The sequence below is a fragment of the Lipotes vexillifer genome, unplaced genomic scaffold (assembly GCF_000442215.2).
Source record: "Lipotes vexillifer unplaced genomic scaffold, Lipotes_vexillifer_v1.1 scaffold680, whole genome shotgun sequence".
Lineage (NCBI taxonomy): Eukaryota > Metazoa > Chordata > Mammalia > Artiodactyla > Lipotidae > Lipotes > Lipotes vexillifer.
In genome coordinates, this window is record NW_006780838.1 from 996,572 (window position 1) to 1,020,679 (window position 24,108).

Sequence of the window (24,108 nt, forward strand, 5' to 3'; positions counted from 1 at the left end):
AAGCCTTTCACTGGCTCCCCTTCCCATCACTCGTACTCCAGGACAAAGTCCATTTTCCTCTGCAATTTTTATGAGGCACTAGGCCCACCCCAGCCAACCTCTGCAGCTTCAGCTTCCCAATTTCTATTAGCTCCTGGAATATGCCTTAAGTGCTTCCCAATGACTTCCTGGGCCCGTGCAAGGAAGACCGTCTCACCCTCTCGGCTTGGAGAACTTCAGCTCACTGGCAAGAGACCTGGTAAAATGTCAGCTGGGCAGCATTCTCTGACTTCACTTCTCAGTCCCCACCAGGCCCCAAACATCTGAAACATGAACTACTGTAAAGTGTCCAGGCTGTGGATTTAGCCTGTTCTAGCTAAAGTCTTGCTCTCTGTGTGACCTTGATCTTAGCTTCCTCCACTCAAAAATGGGGATAATGTGCCAGCGCGGATGTGAGGACTCATCTGGTGGGGGGGGTGTCGAGGCCGCTGGCAGAGGGGAGCCCGTTGTGGCTCAGGACAAAGTTTGGTGGGCCCATCTCTGGCAATTCATCCCTATTAGCCACCCGCCACCCCTGCCTCTTGTGACCATGCCCTAGGCTACCCTCCACCCCCTCCTCAAGAAGCCAGACGCACACCCGTTCCACCCCTTCGGGGACGGCAAGCTCGGTGAGCACGGCGCTGAGGGTCATATTAACACCTCAGATTAGACACCGCGTGGTCATTTGGCAGATCTGCAATAGGAAGCCACTGGGGGAGGGGACTGTAAGCAATAGTAGCCCAGACGAGTCTCCCCACAAGGTCAAGGTGCCCGCCCGACGGGCAACGAATCGCAAGGACTACTCTCCGTAGCCCCGCCCCTCGAGGGGGCCCGAAACCTTTCTCTAGCCAGAGCCAGGGTACGTTCCCTTTAAGGCATTCAAGAAAGTCACCACGTTGGTACACAGCGAACGAGGCGTGGCGTAATTTGTCCCTCGCCGGCCTTCGTGGGCCGGGCCGGGCGCGAGGGCGGGGCAAGGGAGCGGCGGTGGGGTCAAAGGCCATAGCGCGCACCACGTGGGCCGGTGACTCCGTCCTTCCCGCAGCTGCAGCGGCGCGCAGGGCACTTGGGTTAGTGGCGCGGCGGGCGGCGCGGACAGCCGAGGCGGACGCCCGCTTCCGCCGCCATGGTCATCAAAACAGACGAGTTGCCGGTGGCCGCCCCGGCGGACAGCGCCCGGGAGCCCAGCTCGCAGGCCGGTGGCAAGGGGCGGCCGGGCGCGGCGGGTGAGCGGGGCCGGGGTCGGGGGGCAGCCGGGCGGGAGGCTGAATCGGGGGGGGGGGGGGGGGGGGGTTCGGGGTTGCGCGCGGACCGCCGCCTTCCCTCCTCGCCTGGCTGGGTTGCATCTCGCCGAGCCCTCCACCGGGCGCCCCCGCCCTGAAGGTCACCTTCACTGTCGCCCCCGCCTGCGGCCCGGGCTTCACACGTGGGGTCCCGGGGCGGGCAGCGGCGGCTAACACGCGCGTGCCGGATCGCGGAGAGACGTGCACGCGCATGCAGTTTCGGGGTGTGCCGGCTCCGCAGACGGACGGACGCGGCGGCCCCACCCCCTACGCCCCCAGGCATGGGGAACTCTCCGGACTGGGGTCACTTGACCCTTGCTCCATCAAGCAGCCTCTTCGCGTCAGGATCCCAAGCGTTCCCTGTGCACAGGGCTGCAGGTTTGCGAGTTAGACTCAGCTTGGGACTTCTCAGGCTTGGTCTGTGGGAAGAGTGCAAGTTGGGGTGTGTGTTTCGTGAGGGGGTTTCTGTGGTTCGTTCCCAGAGGCAAGGCTTTAACCCCAGGTCTGCAGGGTCTGATCTCCGTCCTGTTAGATGTCGGCCTGGCGGGCAGACCTGGGGGTCTGCCCAAACTCCTTGGCAGAAGGTGGTGTTTGTGCCAGAACTTGATCATTAACCCGCCTTATTGCGAAAAGTGGGTCAGCCCAGAGTTGCTGTTTTTAAGGCAAAGGTCATCAGCATGGAGTCAAGCTCCCAGCTCTCCCCCGTGGGGCTGTGTGGCATTGGCTTTGGGAGTGGCTGCAGTTTTTCTCAGGTGGGGCCTGCCTCCTGGGCCTCCTCTGTTCCCTCTGTTCCTTCCATCACATCTTTGACTACAACCCTGAGGTTGGAAGCCCCTTCCCAGCCCTTGGGTTGTCATCTCCAAACCTTCCTCAGAGTCCCAGGCTGTGTCCCTCTCTGCCCTGGGTGACAGTGGGAGTGCAGAACTACCCGTGCCTCCCACTCCCCATAACTCTCCTCAAAAGGGACTTGTCATCTTCATCTCCCTTCCCAGCTTGTGTGAGTCAGGACAGGAACAGTGTTAGGTGGGTTCTCTGACCCTGTAACTGATCACAGCCAGGTTAGCTGATGGTGGGGGATAGGTACTGTGGCAGCTTTGTTGATTGCCTAGAGAAGGCCAAGGTTTGGGCAGAATGACAAATGCTGATGACTTCAGCCTGCCAGGCTTCACCCTGATGAGGTTCTGAATCAGTGGAGCAGGCTAGATAAGAGGAGGTCGATTTCCCCTCCAGCAAAGAGACCTGAAGAGATGAAGCGACTTGCCCAAGGTCACACAGCAATTCAGCATTTGGATTTCCAGCTCACAGCCAGATTGCCAAGGCTGCCCTGGCCTGTCCCAGAGGAAGCTGGGAGAGGCATGTTGGCTGGGATCATATGCTGAGAACATAGGGACTGAGGAGAGGGGAGAGTGTTGGAGAATTTCTTTGAGGGGGTCTGTCTGGGGCAACCTGGGTCAGGGGAGGGTACAGCTGTTCATTTTGGGGAAACTGGAAGCATACTAGCAGGTGGAACATTGGCTCCCTAAGCCCCTGGGAAGCTTGTATAGAGCTAGGACTTGAAATATAGCCAGTCTGAATCTATTCAAAGGAGGAGGAGGCCTTAATGGAGACCCCCAACAGGCCCTCACCCAGGCTTCTGACCTCAGAGCCCAGCTCTGGAAGTCCCCTTGAGGGGGACTGGTCCCCTTGAGGAGGTGATCAAGGCCTTTTATGGGGGGACCAAGGATCAGTTGCCTTACTGGGAAAAAAGCTACTTTTAGGGGTTAAGAGAATAGCAGGTTTTTCAAGTTCATGGTGGTGTGTCGAGTTCCTTCTGCCTAGGGGAGGGCTCCTTGGAGTTGAGGCCCAGAGCGGAGGGGAAGGGGGCTGGCAGACAGGAGAGGAACTTGGGGGCTTAGGGGAGCTCCTGGACAGGACCCAGAGCTCTTCTTTTGGGTAGGTCTGAGCAGAGCAGCTCAGGGAACACTGGACTCTCCCCAGACCCTGCAGACCGCTTCTGGCCTGGGTGGAGATGGGAAGGAGGCAAACAGATGCCTACCTCCTTGGGCTCTTCCTTAGGCTGCCTGCCCCCACCCCTTTCTCTTGAAGCCCCAGATTCCTGGGATAGGGTGATATGCCTTCTGAGGCCTAACTTCCTGCAGGAGCCTCACCCTGTGAGGTTTTGGCTAGGGCGGGGCCTGGCCCTGGCACAGTCTACTGAGTGAGGCCATGCCAGGCTGGGAAATGCACACAGGGGCCACCTGGGATGGCTTACGTTTCTTTTCTAACTCCTTTCAGCTGCCCATTGGGTCCGCGTTCTCCCAGGCCAGGCCAGGGCTGTGCTTTATTTCTTCATTCTGGTCTGGCCAGTGAAGACTTGGGGGGCGGGAGGTGTATGCCATGCTGTTTGGGCAGCCCCTTCCCATTCTGCAGAGGATCACCTTTCTCCTTCCCTAAAGCCCAGATCCGCAGGGGTGCCCCCTGGGGTAAGGAAGCAGGGGTGTAGAGGAGGGGGGTACTGTTTACCTGTTGGGTGCTGCAGCCTAGGGGCTGGCACTCAGGCCTAGGCTTGGGCGTCTGACAAACCTGGCTTTTTTCTTGACCTGGCTTGGCTGCCTGTTGCCTCTGCGACCTTGGGCAGCTTGGTTACTAAGCTTCTGGAGCCACAGTTTCCTCAAGTGAGATGGGCTGGTGGAGCTGATGGAGGGACCTGCTACGGGCTGGGCCTAGAGTGAGCGTTGGCTCTGTGGTAACCAGGGTGGGAGTGGTTGTAGCAGTTACGCAGGGGTCACTGCCAGGCTGCTCTGCCCCCCGCTTCTCCACAGGGCTGGGGTGTGTCTGGGGAGGGCGGCGGAAGAAGAGGGGCTCTGCCGGGGCCTGGCCCTTTGTACCATCCGCTGAGTGTGCGCAAGCCAGAACCCTTGGTGGAGGGTGCGGGGAGCCGTGGGCCTGCTGGGTGCCAGCCCTTCAGGGCTGCCTGGAAGGGACTAGACGGGCGGGGAGGGGGCCTGAAGGGAGCCTGGCTACCCACCCCCACCCTGGTTAGTATGGATGCCGGAGCAGTCCCGCCTGGGCCCTGGCAACAAGTCAGAGGCCCTGGGAAGGCGCCCTGGCAAGGCTGGGCATGTTCCTTCTCCACAGCCGCGCGGCCTTTGGTCTCTTGCTGCCAGCTCTGTTTTCCCCAGGGGAGAGACTTGATTTTCTCCTGGCAGCGCAGGGGCTGCTGGGGAGGGAAGTCGGAGCCTGCCAGCTTCTTGGTGGAGCTGGAGGCCTGGGGCACGGGTGCAGTTGTCCTCTGGGCGTCTGGGGTTAGGGTTCCCACCAGAGCTAGTGACTCTCAGGAAGGGGAGAGCTGTCAGGTCACCTGCAGGGGGCAGCACGAGTCAGAGGCCCCAGCCAGCCTCTTGACCCAGGAGGTGGGCAGGGTGCTCAGTGCAGCCGGTGGACGGGGGCGGCCACCTCGTGGTCTGGGCCCGAGTCTGTGCCAGCTGTTGCCGGCAGCCGGCTGAAGCGGTCCTGTCCACCCCCACTGGGGTTGGGGCCGAGGAGAGGACCCCCTTGCTGGGCTGTACCCCTGCCAGCCAGTCCCCAGGGCCCTCGATCCTGAGGGGCCCAGGTACCCCAGACGCTGGGTTCTCCTGCCCCGCTGACTGCTTCACCAGCAGGGACCCTCTTTTGCGGGGTACAGGGAGATGGGCCTGAGCACTGGTGGCAGCTCCACCTGGGGTCCTGGAGCCACCAGGGCCTCCGGGCCCACGGCCGTCCTTCTGGCCGACCTTGAGCAGGATGCGAGGCAGGGGGACTGTGCCCTTCCCAGGGCCGCCCAGCAGGCCTGGCCCTGCTGAAACCCGAAGCCAGCCGGCGGCCAGCTGCATGGCGGCAAGGGTAGAGGCAGAGGCCGGAATGAGGCACCCAGGCAGTGCCGGGCCTGAGCTGGAGAGCTGGCTGACTTGCTGCCATGGAGGTCCTATGACTCCAGAACGCGGGTGAGGGCAGCCGCTGACCACACCAGGTGGGCTGTGGGGACAGGGAGCCAAGTGGCTGGCCTCTGGTGGGGAGGCCACTGGGCCTTGATCCCGCTGTAGGGAGACCTTGAGGGTGCTTTGCAGGAGAGAGGAGGGGCAGGGCGGGCTGGCCTTAGGGGAGTGGAGGCCCCAGGGAACCAGCCACATTCCTTTGAAATCTGATAGGAGGTTGGGTGCCCCCTGGGGCGGGAGCCTGCAGCAGAGGTGCCTTCTGGGCAGGCTCCCTGGGCCGGGGGGGGGGGGGGGGGTGGGGGCGTGGGAGCTGTGGCCACCCTTGCCCTCCTCTCTGTCCTCCTGGCCCAGACTCAGGGAGCACAGGCCACCTGTCTGGGTCCAGGTCTCTGGTTTCCCACTTTTGGGGTCTCAGAGACCTCAAAGCTGCTGTTCTGTATTGGGCAGGGGCCCCCTCATCCTAAGGTCTGGTCAGCCAGCAAAGCGTTTCTCAAGGCCTCAGCTGGGGGAAGGCCTCCTCATAGCTGTCACGCCTCTTGCTGCATTTTGAAAACTGACCAACCACCACCCTTCTCCTGCCCTCCTGTCCCTGTCTGCTGTGTCACAGAGTCAGCCAGGTTCTCCCTTTGGGGCCGGCTGCTCAGTTTCCAGGGGCTTGGGGTCGCCCCGCCTAGGACTGTGGGCTCACTTGAAGGAGAGGTCCTTGTGCGTCCTTGTGGTTGTTGGGAGTTTACCTTCAGGTTAGGAGCTTAGGAGCCGTGTGCTGGGGACGGAGGTGGTGACAGCTACTGAAGGCCCGCCGTGGGCCAGGACTGAGGGCAGTGCAGCCATGTGGTAGGGGGGCTCTCCAGGGGGGAATCTAGGGTCCGCTCTTGACTCTTGACCTTGGGCAAGGCACTGAACTTCTGGGCCTCAGACATCCTTATTTGGGGGAAGGAGGAGGGGACCGTATCTGAGCTCCTGGCTGTTCTGTTTATCACTCAGTTGAGGGGACGCGGGAAGAGGGAGTGGCTTCTCTCCACGTCCCGTTCCCGGTCCCGGTCCCCCCGTGTGCCCTTATGTGTCAGGCTTATCTGGACTTGTATACATTTCCCGAGGCCCCTGCTCCATGTTTCTGGTAGGTCTGGGTAGAGCCCACACAGCTCTGGGGAGGTGCACCCCGTCCCCACTTCTCACAGCTGGGTAGGAAGAGGAGGTGGAGTCTGGATGGGTTGGGGTCCAGAGCAGAGCTGGCTGAGCTGACCTGTCTGGAGCTCCCAGATAAGCAAGGGGCCAGTCTGGCTGCCAGGCAGGCCCTGGGCCGGAAGGCCCTGTGGGCCAGTGGGGCTCCAGGTAGGCCTGTGTTTCGCTGGAGGGTTTCTGCGAGGCCATCCTCCTCTCCCTCAGCGGGGCAGGGCGGGAAGGGCTCTCCTCTGTTCCCCTTAGTGCCTGCGGAGAAATGAGAGCTTTTGTCACCTGCTCCTTCTCCCCACAACATGTGAGTCGGTTGCTGGTCACAAGTGCGGGGCTTTTACAGTAATTAATTCATTAATTCAGTGCCTTTCTGTTGAGTGCGGGCAAGACAGGAGGAGGAAGATAGAGCTGCTGGTGTGAACAGCCCCCCGAGTGCAGCACGGCACTGCTGCCAGGGGTCATCGGTCAGGCTTCAGAGAAGAGAGTTTATTTCACCTAGGCCTTGACGGATGAGTAGGATTCTGCCCGATGGAATGGTATATGGGGGGCAGCATAAACAAAAGCGCAGGTAGGAGGGAAAATGTGTGGCTTGTTCTTAGGCTTTTGAGTAGTTTGGTGTAGCTGCACCTTGATGGGGAGAACTCGCAGGGGCTGAGGTGGACTTTAGGTCTAAGATGTTCAGTTCCTGTGAACGGTAGAGCAGTGGAGAGTATTAGAAGGTTCTGAGTGGTACCTTTTTTTTTTTTGGAAGAGGAAAAAGAGCTATATTTATTTGATTCTATGGATTTTCACTTATTCCTATTAACCATTAATTGTGCAGATTTACCATTAATTGAAATATTTTATCTTTTTTACTATGGTCACCTTTAATAACAACTTAAAAAGCACTTTATTTAAAAAAGGAGTTATCTGTATTTACCAGAATTTCATTTGTAGGAGCACAAGTGTTGTCTTTGGATCACATTTAGCTACTCGTCTAAGGATATGGTCACACTGTGGGAAGGAAGATCACTTGTAGACTTTGGATATAAAACATGAACAGTTCACAAAAGTTGGTATAAGAATTTGCTTGCTACAGTTTCAATGCCCTGGTTTTCTCAAAAAGCTCCTGATACATTTTTTTCTAAAATAAACACTGGTTTAACAATTGTGTCATACAATAATACAGGCTTATTGTAAACACCTGGAAAGTACAGACTTTGTAAGGAAAGGATTATATCACTCTTAATCCTGTCATTTAAGGAAAGCCACCGAATTCTGAGTCTTTTAGTCTTTCTACTGGAATAGATATAAATGTACATATACACACATAATTAGGACTCGTGCATGTTCCAATTTTTTTTTTTAATTGAACTACAGTTGATTTACAATGTTATGTTAATTTCAGGTGTACAGCAAGTGGTGTTCTTGAAATAGGGAAATGGCCTGCAGCAGCCCTGTGACCAGTTTGGAGATTAGGTTGGGTGACTAGATAGGGATGGGGGGGCGAGCATTCGCAGAGCAGGGGCTGGTTTGTGGAGGAAGATAAATTCCATGCTGACAAGATGAGTCTGGTGAGGCCTAAGGGATGGCCACATGTTGAAAAACTGGAGCGAGGCCTGGATTGGTCACGTGAGCTGGGAGACGGGAGGGCATTTGCAGTCACGAGCAAGGGTGAGATGGGAATGAGGAGAGGCTGGGGCCCGGGACACCCACAGCTGGACTGCCAGGAGGAGGTCAAGCTGGAGAGAGAAGAATAAGAGCAGCAGAGTCCATCAGGGAAGAGGAGGAAGTGAGCGGTGGGGGCAGGGGAGCCAAGCAGCTAGTTGCCTAAGGCCAGAGCAGACCCTCAGGTTTGGCCCTTAGGGTGGCATTGGTGACTCTGGGGAGAGTGGTCTGGGTGGCCTATTCACACGGCCGCCAGACTGGGGGCCTGAGGAGCAGATAGGAAGCGAGGGCCCGGGGTGCGGAGGCGAGCGAGCGGGCAGTAGCCTGCAGGCGTGCCCTGGGGTGCGGTGGGACCAGAGTCTGGTGCAGGGCCGAGTCTTGGGAGGACAGGCAGACGCCATTCTGTAGGACTGTGTCTACCCTGGTAGGTGAGGCAGACCTCACCAGCGAGGCCCGTCTGACTCAGCTCCTTTCTTTTCCCCCGCAGAGCTGCCATCAGTCATGCTGTTGAATGGGGACTGCCCAGAGAGCCTGAAAAAGGAAGAGGGGGCTGCCGAACCGCCCCGGGAAAATGGGCTGGATGAGGCTGAGCCGGGAGAGGAGACCACTGGACAGGAAGTCATTGTCATTCAGGACACGGGCTTTTCTGTGAAGATCCTGGCTCCTGGGATCGAGCCCTTCTCCCTCCAGGTGAGATGATAGAGAGGTACTGGGGGCCAGGGCCTGCGCCTGTTGGGGAGGATGAGGGTGCGAAGCCAAGCTTTGCCTTTGCCCGGTCTGGCCCCATGTTGAGGCAGGAAACCGAGGGTCCTGTGCCTTCCAAGGTCACTCAGCTAACGTGGTGGACATGGGAGTCCAGGTTCAGGCCGTTGCCTCATTCCAAGGGGACAGATCCCAGCTGGGACTGCCAGCCCTGTTTGGGGATCGGTATGGTAGTGGCTGGGTAGTGTTGGGGTCCCAGGGCTCCCCACCCTCAGGTCGGTCAATTCTCTGGCTGGAGTTTTACCGTCTGTCTGAGAGGAGAGGTAGTGGGTGGTCTTCAAGAGCAGAGCCAACCCAGAGGTCTTGTAAACTGTTACTCATTGGGGAACAAGGTGAGGCCCTCTTGTGTCTTCTGGAGCCACAGGCTTCAGCCCCAGAGCACACCTTCCTGAAGGGGGAAGCCATTTGCCCTGGGGACCTTGGCACTGGGCAAGGGAGGAGGCAAGATGACTCTTTTCTTTTCCTTGTTTTTACACCTCCTGCTGCTCTACTCAGGGCCTGCTCTTGGTCTGCAGGAATAGTTTAAGCTTGTGGGTAACAGGGCAAGGCTCTGTCCTGCACGTGTGCATATATACCCTGCACACACACACAGGTGCAAGTGGGCATGGTATGTATGGGCAGGGCCTGGAATTTAAAATAAAAGCCAAAAAGGGGGAAACAGTATTTGGGGCATTGACTTTAGGGACCCAGGTACTTTGGGCTGGGGAATCGGTATGTTCTCACCAGGTTGGTCGGGGCCTTCTCCCTGGCAGGTGTCCCCCCAGGAGATGGTACAGGAGATCCACCAGGTGCTCATGGACCGTGAAGACACATGTCACCGCACCTGCTTCTCACTGCACCTGGACGGCAACATGCTGGACCACTTCTCAGAGCTGCGCAGTGTGGAGGGGCTGCAGGAGGGCTCGGTGCTACGCGTGGTGGAAGGTTTGTCCGGAAGTTGTGCGGCCCGCCAAGGGGGGACATGAGGAGGCGGGGCCAGGCAGCACTCACCCCCACCCCACCCCTCCCGCTGGTACCTTGGTGTCACTGTGTCACAGATGAGCATGTGGAGGCTCAGGGCAGCCTTGAACTTGTGGAGGCAGGAGAAGACAGGACAGGAGCACAGGTCTGCTTCGCAGGCCGTCACAGGCACACCCTCCAACTTCATGGGCTGAATATCAGAGTCGTGATTTTAAACAAAACAAACAGTACCAGGCAGGTGCTTGAAGTCAGCCTGTTCAAATTTTATAGATAAAAGTGCAGTCTCTTAAGGAAACTAAGGTTTCACGGCTCTTGAGCAGGGAAGTCGGGCCCAGTGTGGGACAGTCAGCTGGCGTGGTGAGTCTAGTTTGTTTGTAAAAAAAAAAAATCACGTGAACTTAGGTTACCTGGGGAAAGGTGGCACTGCGGTTCTAGGCATGTCAGCCAAGGAGCACATGTGGGAAAAATGTAACCCAGCTGTGCCCAGACTTACCTAATGACGAAACCTCTGTCCTTCCCCAGAAGAGCCCTCATTGAAATTTCATGAAACATGAGTTGGGGAGCAGTGTTGCAGTTTGAGGTCCTGTAAGTCCTCAGGCCACCCCTCCGGCCAGGGCTGCCCTGGGAGAACTGGACTGAGCCCATGGGGACCTAGCAGCTGTGCCGGGCTGCCCACCCGAGACACTCGTGGGCAGAGAGCAGGGGGCTTCTGTGTGCACTTCCAGAGGCATTTCTTGTGCCCTTTGGCATAAGGTTCTTTGCAAACAAGGATCCCTGCCCACCAGCAGGCAGGTGTATGTGTTGAAAGCAGAATTCCAGCTTATGTGTTCATAAGGGAATTTGTAAGTGAAAGCCTAAAATTAAAATCAAGAACACCCCTGGTAGTGCCATGGCCGACTTTTCTCTGCTGGGTGGGTTGTTGCCCTGGTAACACCCTGCCCATCCCCCTCCCGACAGAGCCATACACGGTGCGAGAGGCCCGCATCCACGTGCGCCACGTTCGAGACCTGCTCAAGAGCCTGGACCCATCCGATGCCTTCAACGGGGTTGACTGCAATTCCTTGTCCTTCCTGAGTGTCTTTACTGATGGCGACCTGGGAGGTGCGGGAGGCATTGGGGCTGGCGGTTGGGCAGACGGGCCGGGAGCAAGTTGGCCAGGGGCTGGTGAAGGGGCCAAGGGCTCGGCCTTCCCACCTGGAGGGAAGCGGGGCTGGAGGCACACAGACCAGGGCCACCTGAGCTGGGGAGGGAGTTGGCCTCTGGGTGGTCCTGGGCTTACCACCAGCCTCGGGTCCCTCAGACAGCGGGAAGCGGAAGAAGGGCTTGGAGATGGACCCCATCGACTGTACACCGCCCGAGTACATCCTTCCAGGGAGCCGGGAGCGGCCGTTGTGTCCTCTGCAGCCCCAGAACCGTGATTGGAAGGTGGGAGCAGGTCTCTTGGGGCAGGGGATCGCCACACCAGGAAGCCTGGCCCACTCACGCTTGGCCATTCCTGCAGCCCCTGCAGTGCCTGAAAGTGCTCACCATGAGCGGCTGGAACCCACCCCCCGGGAATCGCAAGATGCACGGGGACCTCATGTACCTGTTTGTGATCACAGCCGAGGACCGGCAAGTCAGCATCACGGCATCCACTCGGGGGTTTTACCTGAACCAGTAAGTCCCTGTGTGAGCCCGTTCGGAATCCGCGGGCAGCCGCTTGGGGTGCCCTGCACAGTGGCCACCGTCTCCCCGCAGGTCCACAGCGTACCACTTCAATCCCAAGCCTGCCAGCCCCCGCTGCCTCAGCCATTCCCTGGTGGAGCTGCTCAACCAGATCAGCCCAACCTTCAAAAAAAACTTTGCCGCCCTGCAGAAGAAAAGGTAGCACCTTGGCCCATCTGTCCCTCATCTCACGTCCCATGGGGTGGGTGAACCATACAGCCTGAGCTCGAGCCCTCCTGCCCTAAGCTGTGCCCCCAGCAGCCCAGAGCTCCCTTCTAGGCAGCAGTCAGCCTAGCAGCCCTAGGACAGGCGGCCGTGTGCTTCCGTTGGACTCTCCAGGGACAGGGCCTTGGTGGGGAGACGGCAGAGCCAGTGGGACCTTGGAGAAGGGGCCCAGGGCAGGGCTCTGGGCTCAGCGGACTGCCCCATCTCCCCTCTGCCCACCACAGGGTCCAGCGCCACCCGTTCGAGAGGATCGCCACCCCATTCCAGGTATACAGCTGGACAGCGCCCCAGGCGGAGCACGCCATGGACTGTGTGCGTGCAGAGGACGCTTACACCTCCCGGCTGGGCTACGAGGAGCATATTCCAGGACAGGTGCCTGCAGCCTGGCGGCCCACCCTTAGCTCTTCCCTCCCTTCCCCTGGTGGGCGCCAGGCTGGGTTCTGGGTGCTTGGGGGGCTGTCTGCGGGGAGGCGGGAGACGGGACTGCCCCTAGCAGGTGCTAGGGGCTCAGGTTGAGCCGGTGTCTCCCTCCCTGTCCTGCTGTAGACCCGGGACTGGAATGAAGAGCTGCAGACAACACGGGAGCTGCCTCGGAAGAACCTGCCTGAGCGGCTGCTGCGAGAAAGAGCCATATTCAAGGTACCCGTGGCCCCTCAGGCCTGACCAGTGGCCACAGGCCCTCCTGCCACCTACCTGCTCGTTTTCTGTGAACAAGACGGAAGCCGGGGTGGGCCATCAGGGACCTTCCAGGGCGTTCTGCCAGCCTTCCGCCTCCTGGTAGACGACCCCAACTCCTTCTTCTGGCCTCTCTGAGATTTAGCGTCTGTGGGCTGGAACCGGTGGGGACACGCCTCTAGGATGGGCTGAGTGGCAAGGTCCATGACAGCTTCCCTCCCAGCCCACCCACGTGGAGCCCTCAGCTGGACACACGCGCCCTACTGAGATATCCTTAGTGTTTTTCCTGAGACAGATGAGGAAAAAGCAGTGCTTTTGAAAAAAGTTTATTTGAAATCTCCCATAATCTTACTAGAGGTGATAATGGTAAAAATAAGATCTAAAGTCCGGGGTGCTCACTTTGCCAGGGGCTGTGCCAGGTGCTGTGTAGGCATTACCTCCTGTAATCTTCCAGGCACCTTGTAAAGGCTGATACTTTTATGTCACAGCTTTATAGATGAGAAAACAGGTCTGAGAGGTGATCCAGCCAAGATCACCTGGCACGTATTTGGTGATTCCCAGACACACCCCAATCCTCACTCTCCCTTTTAATCACTAAGCTCTGCTCTCTCTCGCAGTATAAGTGTTACATTTTTTCAAAACTGGGGTTTCTTTTTTTTTTTTTGATAAATTTATTTATTTTATTTTATTTATTTTATTTGTGGCTGCGTTGGGTCTTCGTTGCTGCGCATGGGCTTTTCCCTGGTTGTGGTGAGCGGGGGCTACTCTTCGTCGCGGTGCACAGGCTTCTCATCGCGGTGGCTTCTCTTGTTGTGGAGCACGGGCTCTAGGCACGTGGGCTTCAGTAGTTGTGGCGCATGGGCTCTCGAGCGCAGGCTCAGTAGTTGTGGCTCGCGGGCTTAGTCGCTCCACGGCATGTGGGATCTTCCCAGACCAGGGCTCAAACCTGTGTCCCCTGCATTGGCAGGCGGATTCTTAAAAACTGCGCCACCAGGGAAGTCCAAAACTGGGGTTTCTTGCCCTCTTCCAAATGTGAGGAAACTTTGTCCTGCTTACCTCCACCAGCCCCGGGCGAGCTTGGCCAGGCGGGATGAACCCCGCGGCTCTCTCACCCTCCAACCTCGGGCCCCCAGGTACACAGCGACTTCACGGCGGCAGCCACGCGGGGCGCCATGGCCGTCGTCGATGGCAACGTGATGGCCATCAACCCCGGCGAGGAGACCAGGATGCAGATGTTCATCTGGAACAACATCTTCTTCAGCCTGGGCTTCGATGTCCGCGACCACTACAAGGACTTCGGGGGGGACGTGGCGGCCTACGTGGCGCCCACCAATGACCTGAACGGCGTGCGCACGTACAACGCCGTGGACGTGGAGGGGCTGTACACGCTGGGCACGGTGGTGGTGGATTACCGCGGCTACCGTGTCACGGCCCAGTCCATCATCCCTGGCATCCTGGAGCGGGACCAGGAGCAAAGCGTCATCTACGGCTCCATTGACTTCGGCAAGACGGTGGTGTCGCACCCACGTTACCTGGAGCTGCTGGAACGCACGAGCCGGCCCCTCAAGATCCTGAGGCACCGGGTGCTCAACGACCGGGATGAAGAGGTGGAGCTCTGCTCCTCCGTGGAGTGCAAGGGCATCATCGGCAACGATGGTCGCCACTACATCCTTGACCTGCTGCGCACCTTCCCCCCCGACCTCAACTTCCTGCCCGTGCCCGGCGAGGTGCTGCCCGAGGAGTGCACCCGCGCCGGTTTCCCCCGCGCCCACCGCCACAAGCTCTGCTGCCTGCGCCAGGAGCTGGTGGACGCCTTTGTGGAGCACAGGTGGGGAGCCAGGGCAAGCGGCTGCATCCTCTGGTGGGTGGTCCTGGGGCCTGATCCTTGATGGGGGAGGCTTTGGAAAGTGAAGAGAAGCTAGCTCTGGCTCTGGTCATCCCAGCCCCAGCGCCACCCACTGTGGCATCAGGCTCCCCAACACGGACATCCAAGAGCTTTATGTGGATCAGAAACTAGCAAGTGGCTAGACCAGTAGCTTTCAACTGACTGAAGCGGGGCTGTTCCCTCAAGGAGCACATGGAAATCTGCTTAGGTGTTTTTGAGCCTCCCAGTGCCAGGGCCCTGGAGGAGGGGCGGGGTTGGGGTCCCTGCTGCAGGCGTTTTGTGCTTAGGGGTCAGCCCGTCAAATGCCCCAGAATAATCTCCCCGTCAGAACGCCAGGGGGGGTTCCTGGCGCTCTCGAGCCCTGGGCTGCGTGTGAGCCCCCCGGCGCACCAGCTGTCCTCTTCCTGTCTGGGAAGATACCCATCATTGCTGTGACTTGCTGCCGCCGCCTGGTAGTACTGCTGCACTGGCACACGCACACGTGGGTGGACGCTTGCACGCTGGGTGGGATGTGTCCCCAGGCCGGCAGGGTGTCCAGCCCCAACATCCCTCATCCCCAGCAGGGCAGGAGCTGGGGCCTGGCTCAGGTCCCCCGAAGCCAGCAGGAAGCTGCCAGAGCAGTTACGCTTCTACGTACCCCGCCTCAATTCCCTGCTCTGCCCCATCCGCTGTGCTCTAGGTACCTCCTCTTCATGAAGCTGGCAGCCCTACAGCTGATGCAGCAGAAGGCCAGCAAGATGGAGACCCCCCCGTCACTGGAAAACGGCGACCCCCCATCCTCGGAGTCCAAGCCCGAAGACCCTCCAGCACCCGAGGTGGGAAGCGAGGAGGAGGGCGGCAGTGCTAGTGGCCTGGCCAAGGTGAAGGAGCTGGCAGAGACCATCGCCTCGGACGACGGGACAGGTGGGGCTGCCGTGGCTGCCGGGGGAGCCCAGGCCGGGGGAGGCTCGGCTGCTGCCCCACCGGAGCGGGAGTGGGGCTGCCTCCTAATGGGCAGTGTCTCCACAGCAGACCCTCGCAGTCGGGAGGTGATCCGCAACGCCTGCAAGGCTGTGGGCTCCATCAGCAGCACAGCCTTTGACGTCCGCTTCAACCCCGACATCTTCTCGCCAGGTGAATGGTCCTCTAGGGAGTGCTGGTGGGCCTGTTTGCCCACCTGAGGGCTGCCGTCTGTCTGGCCACCCGCCTCTCTTCTGCCTGGCTCACGCCTCTGCCCTCCCTCCCCCAGGGGTTCGCTTCCCGGAGTCTTGCCAGGAGGAAGTTCGGGACCAGAAGCAGCTGCTGAAAGATGCTGCTGCCTTCCTGCTCTCCTGCCAGATCCCCGGCTTGGTGAGGGCAGGGGTGGGACGAGGGACTGCCCAGAGGGTGCTGTTACAGGCTCTGGGGCCTCATCCATCTCCGACTCTGGAAGCTTGTGGAACCTTTGCGGGAGTGACTTAGGCCTGCTGACCTTTAAGGCAGGCAGGGTGGAGTTCTCCCCAGAATGGGGCTGCTGACACACAGGGCTCAAGGGAGGCATCAGGTTCTGCTCTGCATGCCCTCCCTTGTAGGCTGGCAGCTGGGGTCTGGCCCTCTGAGCCCCTGTGTGATGGGATGGCTGATAGAGGGGCTGGGGGCATCTTCACCCCCTCAAGCTTTGTACATAGGCCCTGTGTATGTACACGGTGCTTGCTCCCCACTAAGAGCCCTGAGCTTAGGTGCTGTGCTGTCCCCCGATCTTTTTTTTTTTAACATCTTTATTGGAGTATAATTGCTTTACAATGGTGTGTTAGTTTTTGCTTTTTAACAAAGTGAATCAGCTGTATGTATACATATATCCGCATATCTCCTCCCTCCCACCCTCCCTATCCCACCCCTCTAGGTGGTCACAAAGCACCGAGCTGATCTCCCTGTGCTATGTGGCTGCTTCCCACTAGCTATCTACTTTACATTTGGTAGTGTATATATGTCCATGCCACTCTCTCACTTCGTCCCAGCTTACCCTTCCCCCTCCCCGTGTCCTCAAGTCCATTCTCTACGTCTGCGTCTTTATTCCTGTCCTGCCCCTAGGTTCTTCAGAACCATTTTTTTTAGATTCCATATTTATGTGTTAGCATACGGTATTTATTTTTCTCTTTCTGACTTACTTCACTCTGCATGACAGTCTCTAGTTCCATCCACCTCACTACAGATAACTCAATTTAATATTCCATTGTATATATGTGCCACATCTTCTTTATTCATTCATCGGTCGATGGACGCTTAGGTTGCTTCCATGTCCTGGCTATTGTAAATAGAGCTGCAGTGAACATTGTGGTACATGACTCTTTTTGAATTACGGTTTTCTCAGGGTATATGCCCAGTGGTGGGATTGCCGTGTCCCCCAGTCTTTGAGCCGAGCCTGCCGTGCTGGCTGCCCCAGGCCCCTGCGAGGCGCAGCACAGCCGCGGGGTGAAGCTGTGGCCCTGCTTCTTCCTCTGCAATCACAGGAGACCCTGTGCGGCTCCCTCATCCCTGTTTCCCCGCCGTGTGGGCCCAGCAGTCACAGGGGTGATGGTGGCCTGTGCAGAAGGCTGGGGACAAGATCTCACATCCTTGCTGCTGCTTTGTCTCCTTCCCTCTTCCCGATTGGGAGCTGGGGTCTCAGTCCCCTCCTTCCCACAGGGCCTCAGGATAGCGTGAGCTCCCTTGGGAAGACCCAGGGCGGGAGGAGGCAGAGGCCCTGGGCTGGGGGGGCCTGACGTGCTGCAGCCCGCAGGTGAAGGACTTCGCAGACCACGCGGTGCTGCCCATGGATGGGGCCACGCTGGCCGAGGTGATGCGTCAGCGCGGCATCAACGTGCGCTACCTGGGCAAGGTGCTGGACCTGGTACTCCGGAGCCCGGCCCGGGACCAGCTGGACCACATCTACGTGAGTGGTACCCAGGGCGGCTGTGAGATGGTGGGGCTGGGATGGAGGCCTGGGGCCTGACCAAGACTCCCGTCTCTGCACCCTTGCAGAAGATCGGCATCGGAGAGCTCATCACCCGCTCTGCCAAGCACATCTTCAAGACGTACTTACAGGTACTGCGCTCCCTCCCCGGCCTGGGTCATGGGGATGTTGTGGGGAGCCCGGGTGGTGACACTGGTCCAACCTCCCTTGCAGGGGGTCGAGCTCTCGGGGCTCTCGGCTGCCATCAGCCACTTCCTCAACTGCTTCCTGAGCTCCTACCCCAACCCCGTGGCCCACCTGCCTGCCGACGAGCTCGTCTCCAAGAAGAGGAACAGGAGGAGGAGAAACCGGCCGCCAGGGGCAGCGGATAACACAGCCTGGGCGGTCATGACCCCCCAGGAGCTTTGGAAGAACATCTGCCAGGAGGCCAAGAACTACTTTGACTTCAGCCTCGAGTGGTACGTGACGGGTGCAGGGGCGCTGGGCTCCCGGGCAGCGTCCGGGTCCTCCGTGGTCGCTGGCAGTGGAACGGGGAGGAGAAAGCAGGGAGCCGTGGAGGGCCGCTTGCTTGGGGAAGTGGGGAGGGGAGCTGGGCGGGGGCTCGGGGGGGGGGGCAGCTGTGGAGAAGGGGGCAGAGGGGTGCTGGGCTGCCTGGGCCTACCCGCCGCTCCTCCCCAGTGAGACCGTGGACCAGGCCGTGGAGACCTACGGGCTGCAGAAAATCACGCTGCTGCGGGAGATCTCCCTGAAAACCGGAATCCAGGTGGGCTGGCTCAGAGCGTCCTGCAGGGCTCCCGGGGCCACGGGGGACTGGGCGGGGCAGTGCCGGCCGCTTGAGCCCGGGCTGAGGCTGCCTGCGGGTGCTGGGCTGGGTCCCCAGATTCTGCTGAAGGAGTACAGCTTCGACAGCCGCCACAAGCCCGCGTTCACGGAGGAGGACGTGCTCAACATCTTCCCCGTGGTCAAACACGTCAACCCGAAGGCTTCAGACGCCTTTCACTTCTTCCAGAGCGGGCAGGCCAAAGTACAGCAGGGTGCGTGCCAGGGGCAGCCGCGGGGCGGGGCTGGGGGGGGCGCGCACTCCCTCCGGCCGGCCCTGACCTTCCGCCCCCTGGGGTGCCCTGCAGGCTTCCTGAAGGAGGGCTGCGAGCTCATCAGCGAGGCCCTGAACCTGTTCAACAACGTGTACGGAGCCATGCACGTGGAGATCTGCGCCTGCCTGCGCCTCCTCGCCCGCCTCCACTACATCATGGGCGACTACGCCGAGGTGGGCCGCACGTACCCTCTGGGCCTTCAGCAGGGGCCCAGGGCCTGGTCTGGCACCAGCGGGGCGGAGGGGGCCATAGGGGGAGGTGGGGCTGCGTTCTCACCCCCGCGGCAGCAGGAAGCAGGAGTCCCGGCAGGTGGGACTGGAGCCCCTGTCACCCCAGGGGCCCGGGATGCTGCTGACCTCCGGGCCCCCCCAGGAGGAGCAGGTGGAGACCCGGGGAGGTGCTTGTTCTGCCTGTACGGCGGCCCGCCTCCCCTGCCCCCCCAGCTCCCCCCACTTAAGAGCTGTATCCTGGGGAGAGCTGCCGTGCCCGTGGACAAAGTGGGAGCGGTGGCAGGGCCTCCCTTCCCAGGGATGAGGGAAGGGTAAATTCTGACTCAGTACCTAGAGCCCTGTAAGCACCAGGGAAGCCGCTTGGGGTCTGTGCTGTTGCCTGTACCATCCTGGGGCCTGGTGGCGTTCACCTGCCTTGTTGGCCCCGGGGCTTGAGAGGCTGTTTCCTAGGCCAGGTGCACTGTAGGTGCCCCGCTCCCCCTTCCAGCCGTAGGACTCTTGTTTTCTTTCGCCTGTATGCCTTTTCTTATTACGAATACTTTATTCTTAGCACAATTTTAGATTAGTATGCACGTGTTGGCATAGATTAAGACAAGTGTTTTAAAATGTGAAGCAGCCTCAGAGCGGGCTGTCGACTTCCATGGTCACAGCAGCTGGATTTTGACCACTCTTCTGCTGCCTTTGTGCAAAGTAAAAATAGAAATTGCAGCCAAAGGTGAAGAGGCCGAGCTGCTATGGAGGCTTGTGGGCCAGGCAGACTGGGTGTGGGGCGGTACCACCCGGGGGTGACAGCCCCCCACCTCCCCAGGCCCTCAGCAACCAACAGAAGGCTGTGCTGATGAGCGAGCGAGTGATGGGCATCGAGCACCCCAACACCATCCAGGAATACGTGAGTAGCCGCCGGCGGCACGGCCTGCAAGGTGGGTGGGAGCCGTGGCTGCCCCGGCCTGACGCCGCTGCCCCCGCAGATGCACCTGGCCCTCTACTGCTTTGCCGGCAGCCAGCTGTCCACGGCCCTGAGCCTGCTGTACCGTGCCCGCTACCTCACACTGCTCGTGTTCGGGGAGGATCACCCTGAGATGGCCCTGCTGGACGTGAGTGCTGGGGAGGGGCAGCGGGACTAGCCTCGAGCCCGGGGAGTGGGAGCTGACCGGGGCCCTCCCGACTGCCCCCAGAACAACATCGGGCTGGTGCTGCACGGAGTGATGGAGTGTGACCTATCGCTGCGCTTCCTGGAGAATGCGCTGGCCGTCAGCACCAAGTACCATGGGCCCAAGTCCCTCAAGGTGGCCCTCAGGTGAGGCTGTGCTGGGTTAGGGGACAGGAAGGCCCCAGGCCCCAGGGTCCCCGGGAGGCGGTTGCATTGAGGGCGGGCACGGGATTCAGCACTCTGTCCCCCATCTGACTCCTGAGGAGGTGTCTCTCAACTTGCATCTCTTCTCTGAGTTCTGGACTTACCTTCCCCCTTGGAAAGTTCCCAGAGTGGTTCTGGGGTAGCCTGCACACCACCCAGCCGTCCCCACCGACCCATTCACGTCCCTCCCTCCCCTCCCCCTGCGCTGTGCCTGCCTGCAGCCACCACCTGGTCGCCCGGGTCTATGAGAGCAAAGCCGAGTTCCGGTCAGCCCTGCAGCACGAGAAGGAAGGCTACACCATCTACAAGACGCAGGTGGGCCACAGTGGGGCGGGGCGGGGTGGGGAGGGGCGGGGCTGCGGGCAGCCCTGACATTTTCCCGCCCCCTGCAGCTGGGCGAGGACCACGAGAAGACCAAGGAAAGCTCTGAGTACCTCAAGTGCCTGACCCAGCAGGCCGTGGCCCTGCAGCGCACCATGAACGAGATCTACCGCAACGGCTCCAGCGCCAACATCCCGCCCCTCAAGGTGGGTCCCCGAGCGGGACTGGGTGGGCCGCACCCCGGCCTCCTGGCACCCAGGCAGTGGCTCATCCTCCCTGCCCCTCAGTTCACAGCCCCCAGCATGGCCAGCGTCTTGGAGCAGCTGAACGTCATCAACGGCATCCTCTTCATTCCTCTCAGGTGAGGCGCCCCACTCCCGCTTAGAAGTTGGCCTTTATTTTTTTTCTTGGTTTTTTAAATAAATGATACATTGACATGGCTCAAAATTGAAAAGTATAGCCAGTGGCAAGGAGTCCTTATGAATCCTTCCAGAAATACTCTGTGTAATTGGGCAAACAGATCTGTAACCGTTTTTCCCCTTTTCTTCCCCAAGGCGCAAAATTGTAGCGAGCTGTGCCCATAGGTATTTTTCTCCTGCACTTACTCTATCTTGGCGATCGTTGCGTGTCAGTATGTAAAGAGCAGCGTCATTCCTTCTCTGGACTCCTGCTCTGTCAGTGTAGCGATGTGCCTTAGAGCCGGGCCCTGAGGGTCCCTGTGCGGCTCTCACAAACAGTGCTGTCTTCGAAAGCCCGCGCGCCGTCTCCCTCCCACCTGTGTGCCGGATGGGTTTGGTCAGCTCAGTGTTTCGGCATTTACAGCGTATCTGCTCTGTGTTGCACCCTACACCTGTTTTTTTGGGTGTAATCGGCTATAGGAGCGGCCGGGGTGCAGTGGGTTTGAACTGGGCCTGAAGGCTGGGTGGGAGCCAGGCCTTAAGTGGAGGCCGTCAAGTGCGTGCAGTTCCTACTTTTTCAGCACTCGGGGGCCTTTCTGTTTGCGGGAGGGAAGCCCTTGTTCCACACGTGTGTCTCACTGCAGAGAGCACAGAGCCTGATCTTGTTCTAAGTTTAAGCAGAGCCAGTGAGGTGACGGAGGGCCCAGGCCCACTCTGATACCCACCCTTCGCCCCGTCCTTCTACTCAGCCAAAAAGACTTGGAGAATCTGAAAGCCGAGGTGGCACGGCGGCACCAGCTCCAGGAGGCCAGCGGGAACAGGGATAAGGCTGAGGAGCCCAGGGCTACTGAGCCAGAGCCAGCAGGGGCCTCAGAGGATGCGGCCTCCCAGCCCCCAGCTGCCAAGGACCCTCCTTCCTTGAGCTTGCAGGGGTAGGAAGGGAGACACAGACAGACAGTCGGCCAGCTGCCCCGTTACCCAGCGATCCAGACTCCAGGAGAAGGGGACGTGCCCTGCACATCAGGAGAGGCAGCAAGTCCTCTTCCTCCACGCTTCCAACCCCACCCTGCCCCCAGCATCCTCCTGGGACCCTGGCCTGGCCTGCCTGACCCTCTGAAAGATGTTCTTGCACTGGTTCGAAGAGTATACGACGCAGAGGCCTAATCGAAGACACGTGAATGGAGCGCGTGGGCATCAGTTCCCAGCTGGCGGACAGGTGCCCCCTCGGGCCCCCCATCCTCAAGCAGGTGTGCGCGAGTGTGTCTGTGCCCGTGAGTGTCCTGACCCGCCCTTCCTGACTTGTACATAGCCCCGAGCCGGTTCGGAGTGGGTGGGTGATGTCCAGGTGAGATTTCTCAGGTCATTTGTATGTTTGACATTATGGCTGCTGCTTTTGCTGCCACTACCCCCGGGCCCGACCTGGCTGAAAGTCCAGGTTTGAAGCCGAAAAGAGGGGAGCTTTCCTGTGTCCTGAGTTGGGGAGCCAGAGCTCTGTGGCAGGGCTGGACGGTTGGGGAGCACTTTATGGCAGGGTGAGGGCCGCAGCAGCTTTACTAACCACGGGTGGGCCGGGCCTGGCCCGGCTGTGCTCGGGGTCAGGAAGGGGTTGGGCGTCGGTGGTTCCCAAGCCCCGGCTTGTTGGCCCTTGGGCCCCAGCAGGAGGTGCTGCCTTCCCACTCCCCGCACCCCAGCTGGGGCTAACCTTGGGGTATAGTCTGAATGTATCCTCCCTGTTGAACAACCTCAGCTGCCTAACGCACAGGGGGGTGGGGGGGACCCGGACTGAATCATGGATCCCGGGGGAGACGTCACAGATACAGGAGTGACTGTCCCTTGTTTGTGGAGCTTAGCTCCCTACCTGGTCCTAGGACACACAGGCACCTCCTACAGAGAGGAGCTCTGGGAGTGGAAGGGAGGAGGCTGCAGAAGGTGGTGGGCCCACAGGCCCGGCTGCCAGTGCCGCTTCTCTGGGCCTGCTGTCAGAGCCCTAGCAGGTGGGCGGAGACGGCCACCCTTGGGAGCTGGAGGGCGCGCGGTCCTGCGGCTGGGGCCTCCGCCTGGTGGCTCTGCACGGAGCCGCGGCCGGGTATGGCCTGTCCCAACGCCTGGTTTCAAAGGGAGTGGGTGCGAGCTAGCAAGCGAGGCATCCCCACAGCTGATCAAGAACTTTTTCTTGTTTTTAAACCATCAGTCTTCATTTCACATTGGAATAAAGTGAGTTTTTGAAACCTGCTGTCCCGGCCTCTCCTGTGTGTTCTGTACCAGTCTTGTTTGGTTCTGAGAGTCGTTTCCAGAAGTGGTACTAGTAAGAGTTTAAGGCACATGAATGTGTAAAATTAGGTCGCACTCAAAGCTATCCTTATAATGTCATTTAAGTGGGAGGAAAGGGGGTAGAGCCGCAGGCACCCACCTAGGGCTTACCAGTCTGCCCATCAGTAGACCCATGGGAGTGGCATACAGATGAACATCACCTGTTGTTGGCCACAGAAGAAAAGGCTGAGAATCGCTCCTATACAGGGCCCTGTGGTTCAGGCTGGGGTGAAGGGTGCTGCAAGGTGAGGGCCCAGGCCTGGGCATGCTGGCCCTGGTAGGCTGTTGAAGACCTAACTGGGCATCTGCCCTTGTCCCTTTGCTTGTCAGGAGGACTGGGCGGCGCCCCCCAGAAAACTAGGGGTGCTAGAATGGGGGGTGTCTAAAGTTTGCCATCCTAGGTGGGTCCTCGTGGAGATCTAATGAATGGGGGGAAGTGGAGCCCACCTAGGTGGGCTTGAGAGGCCGGGCCTGTGAGATGGGAGGGTTGTGGGCAGGAGGCCTGTCTCAAGAGGAGAAGTGTCTACAGCAGGCCGGCCCTCAGCCTCATGCGTAGTTAAATGCCTTTTTGAATACTTGGAGAGTCCTTTGTGTCTGACGTTGTGGAAAAAAAAATTCCAACCCTGACGTCTGTTTTCTTGAGCCAACTGAAAAAAAGATGTCCCTGACATCGTCGAGGTTTTCTTCTAAGTGATGCCCAAGGATGCTCGCTCCCACCCCGCTTTACAGTCTCCTGGTTGTGTTCTGAACGTTCATCCCTTCCTAGAGTATTTATCCTGTGAACGCCAGCCACGTGTTTCTCAGCACTTCTAAAATTGTGGGCATGATCTTGTAAAGCTGAGAAGGGATCAAGTGTAATTACCATTGTACCTACTAGTCACCTGAGAGGCCCATTTTTCATGGTTGATCCCTTAAGCGTATTGGTGCTGTCAGGTGCCTTTTGACAACCGAAATGATGAGGGATTGTTGTTTTATGAAGGACACAGAGGTGTGAAATCCACCTTTTCTCCTCTTAGTTGACAGATCGCAAATTTTTGAAAAGGGTGAAGAGTGGTATCCAGGAAGGGTTAGTGTGAGAACTGGCATGCAGGTCGTGGGGCAGCTGCGTGAGATGGAATACAGGTCTAGCTTGTGTGAGCCTCTTTGTGTCCCCCACTCTGGTCTTTCACTTTCTGCTCTACTTTTCTTCCCTGTTTGCATTTCTC

The 24,108-nt window shown here is 59.2% G+C and overlaps 1 protein-coding gene across 1 annotated transcript; it reads left to right on the forward strand.

Moving 5' to 3' along the window:
- The first annotated feature begins 1,179 nt into the window (after window positions 1-1,179).
- Window positions 1,180-21,529, forward strand: CLUH (CLUH binding protein of NUMT mRNA). Its single transcript, XM_007454189.1, has 26 exons — window positions 1,180-1,244; window positions 8,562-8,764; window positions 9,589-9,760; window positions 10,754-10,897; window positions 11,097-11,221; window positions 11,298-11,452; window positions 11,534-11,659; window positions 11,950-12,097; window positions 12,272-12,364; window positions 13,534-14,228; window positions 14,965-15,188; window positions 15,297-15,398; window positions 15,514-15,614; window positions 17,023-17,175; window positions 17,265-17,327; window positions 17,410-17,654; window positions 17,875-17,959; window positions 18,077-18,230; window positions 18,324-18,463; window positions 19,329-19,409; window positions 19,489-19,614; window positions 19,696-19,817; window positions 20,096-20,189; window positions 20,267-20,401; window positions 20,483-20,556; window positions 21,343-21,529. The coding sequence occupies exons 2-26, from the start codon at window positions 8,576-8,578 to the stop codon at window positions 21,527-21,529; spliced, it is 3,933 nt and encodes a 1,310-aa protein (XP_007454251.1). The 5' UTR covers window positions 1,180-1,244; window positions 8,562-8,575.
- Window positions 21,530-24,108: the final 2,579 nt, after the last annotated feature.

Excerpts from the sequence above, each read along its gene's own strand:
- CLUH (XM_007454189.1), top strand. The coding sequence starts at position 8,576 with ATGCTGTTGAATGGGGACTGCCCAGAGAGCCTGAAAAAGGAAGAGGGG. Across the intron at positions 12,098-12,271 it reads AGGAGCATATTCCAGGACAG|ACCCGGGACTGGAATGAAGA; the intron begins GTGCCTGCAGCC and ends GTCCTGCTGTAG. Across the intron at positions 17,655-17,874 it reads TTTGACTTCAGCCTCGAGTG|TGAGACCGTGGACCAGGCCG; the intron begins GTACGTGACGGG and ends GCTCCTCCCCAG.